The sequence below is a fragment of the Zingiber officinale genome, chromosome 6A, assembly GCF_018446385.1.
Source record: "Zingiber officinale cultivar Zhangliang chromosome 6A, Zo_v1.1, whole genome shotgun sequence".
Classification (NCBI taxonomy): domain Eukaryota; kingdom Viridiplantae; phylum Streptophyta; class Magnoliopsida; order Zingiberales; family Zingiberaceae; genus Zingiber; species Zingiber officinale.
The window spans coordinates 56,513,772-56,516,698 of NC_055997.1; the positions used below are offsets into that span (position 1 = coordinate 56,513,772).

Below are 2,927 nucleotides of genomic sequence, written 5' to 3' on the forward strand. Positions count from 1 at the left end.
TCTATTCTTTCCCCTTTTCATGATCTGAAGCCCTAGGTTGCAAGCTAACTATTTATGCGCTCTGTTTCTTTTGAAGGTTTTCTTGTTTCTTGCTGTGAATTTTTGTGGTAAAGAGGTTGATTTCTTGTTGATTTTTGGTGATTTCTGTGAAACCACATCTTGCTTCAATATGTTTAGTTTGAAGGAAGTTTTAATTAAGGTTGATTTCAGTATCTACCTCTCTTCTCTACTTTCGTTGACTTGATTTCTGTGTTATTTTTTGTTGTATTATTGAGCTGAGAAGGACTAGTGATACTTATAAGAAGACATTAGTTAGTAAAACATTTATTCTTTTGCAATCTGTTTGTTTTGTTGATTGACACACCATTCATGATTCTTCATTAGATAACATTGTCAGCCATTAAGTTATGAAAAACTTTGACAGCTATAGTGAGGTCCTCGTTTCTAAACTCACCATCCTATTAATGAATGAAGTTTCTATCCTGAGAGAATAGTGGATAAATTTTGGTACCACAAGCAAAGAAGCATAGAAAGTTGGTTGTAGCTTCCTCTACACTTCATTTAAAAGTAAACTTAGTCGTAGTTGCAATAATAGCCTAATTCAAACATATATATCTATCCTGTCGTGCTTAATTACGTAAAAGAGATGTCTTGCTCACAGTGACACCCACATGAACATACAAACCTTTCCTCCCACCTTTAATCATTGTGTCTTTATGCCATTGTTGCGGCCTCCAGCTGAAAAGTAATTGCCCACATCCAACCCAAGCAACTAGTTGGTCCCCTGAAGCCATTTATTTGTCTACCTCCCAAGTCCTTCTGGCTGTGGTCTTGATCAAAAGGAACAGCTAATGTTTAGCACAAGCACAAAGTTGTGTTTCGTGAAGTCTCTCTTTGTGATCCTATGTACATGTTAAATCTCAAGATGCAGCTCAATCCAATCCAAAAATGTAAAAATATGTGGATGAGATGTAAGGATAAGTTTGAGAGTTTGTTTGCCCTGTTCAATATCCCTCGCCAATCATATCACTAAGATGAGGGGCTGCTTTTATACCATTAGCCAAATTTTATTTAAATTTCCAAGAAAAAATGTAAATGAGAAACCCTTGATATGTAAGCTATTCAAGAGGGATCTTGCATAGAGATAGATGCATTAAGGTTTCAAGGCTCTTGCTCTGCTCCATAACCTACTATAAAATGCATAGGGCTGCTTCTTTTGTAGTTGTCGGATATGGAAGCATCCTTCCCACTAGTGCACCCCATTGAATCATTTGTGTCAAGCTTTGCTTTGCTGAAAAGGAACCTTGTCTTTTTGATACATTTTGGTTCTATCTTGAATTAAACTTTGCTCTTTAATAATAAGTATAAAAACATTCTGTACTATCATGATTTTTAAAAATTAAATTTAGCTTGTAGGAATGGATAATGGACTTTACTATGTTTCTAGAATTAAAAATAAACATACATCTATTGAGATATTGAAATCATGTTATCTTATTGACTTATCATGTGTATCACAATGACTGAATCTATTTAATAACATGTTTGCAGTTTATATATAAAATATTTAGTGTTTTTGAGTTGTTTACAGATAGATTATTTAGTTACTATATTGGTTGTTAAGTTTTTTGATTTTTTGACTGAATCTATTTTTTTGTTGAACCAGTTTTAGTACATATTTTTATTGGAATTGTGATGGATAAAGGTTGGATGTTTTTACCAAGACAAACTGAGGAATACAGAAAAGGACTTGAGAATTTTCTAGATTTTGCATTTTCTAATGCAAACATAAATGGAACAATTGCATGTCCTTGTACAAGATGTAAGATTGGCATATGTGTTTCAAGAGAGGAGGCTTATGATCATTTGACGGTTGATGGATTTATTAAAGGTTATACTCACTGGGTTGCTCATGGAGAGATAGCATGTAGTGCACCTTCAATATCTAGTTCGGTTCTGTCTCGTGATGATGTAGATAACATAGAGGGACTAGTTCATGATGCTTTTGGGGTCCAACAACACGATGGTAGTACAATCAATACAGCAGGATTTGAAAAGGATAAAGATATTCCGTTTGGGGAGGCCGAAAAATTCTATAAATTAATTGTTGATTCACAAAAGGAGTTATATCCCGGATGTAAGAAATTCTCAAAACTTGCATTCATCATTCGCTTGCTACACTTAAAATGTCTTGGAAAAATGACCAATAAAGTCTTTAATATGCTTTTGGATTTGTTGAGAGAAGCATTTCCAAATGCCATGAAAGATTTACCAAAGTCATACTATGAAGCAGAGAAATTGATGAAGCAATTAGGACTTGGTTATGAAAAAATCGATGCTTGCCCTAATGATTGTACTTTGTACTGGGGGTTGGACAAGGAAAGAGTTCTCTGTAAAACATGCAATGAGCCTAGATGGGAAACATCTGAAGATGATCCTACTGGTGACAAGAGGAAAGTTGCATGTAAGGTTTTATGGTATTTTCCAATCAAGCCTAGGTTACAACGTTTGTTCATGTCCTACAAAACGGTCGTCCATATGAGATGGCATTCTGAATCTCGCACAAAAGACAGTTACATGCGACACCCAGCTGATTCCCCAGCTTGGAAAACGTTTGACCATAACCACCCAGAATTTGCGAAGGATCCTAGAAACATAAGGCTAGGATTAGCTTCAGATGGATTTAATCCATTTAAAATATGAGTGCGGTGCATAGTACGTGGCTAGCCATTTTTGTGCCTTATAATCTTCCACCATGGATGTGTATGAAACAACCATACTTTATGTTATCATTGCTAATACCTGGTCCATCTGCTCCTGGAAATAACATCGACATCTACTTGCAGCCCCTTATTGTAGATTTGAAGGATTTGTGGGAAGTAGGAGTGCAAACATATGATGCATCAACAAAGCAGAATTTTAAATTG

The 2,927-nt window shown here is 35.4% G+C and overlaps 1 protein-coding gene across 1 annotated transcript; it reads left to right on the forward strand.

Moving 5' to 3' along the window:
* The first annotated feature begins 1,695 nt into the window (after positions 1 to 1,695).
* LOC121994818 lies at positions 1,696 to 2,703 on the forward strand. Its single transcript, XM_042548732.1, has one exon. The coding sequence runs from the start codon at positions 1,696 to 1,698 to the stop codon at positions 2,701 to 2,703; it is 1,008 nt and encodes a 335-aa protein (XP_042404666.1).
* The last annotated feature ends 224 nt before the right edge of the window (positions 2,704 to 2,927 follow it).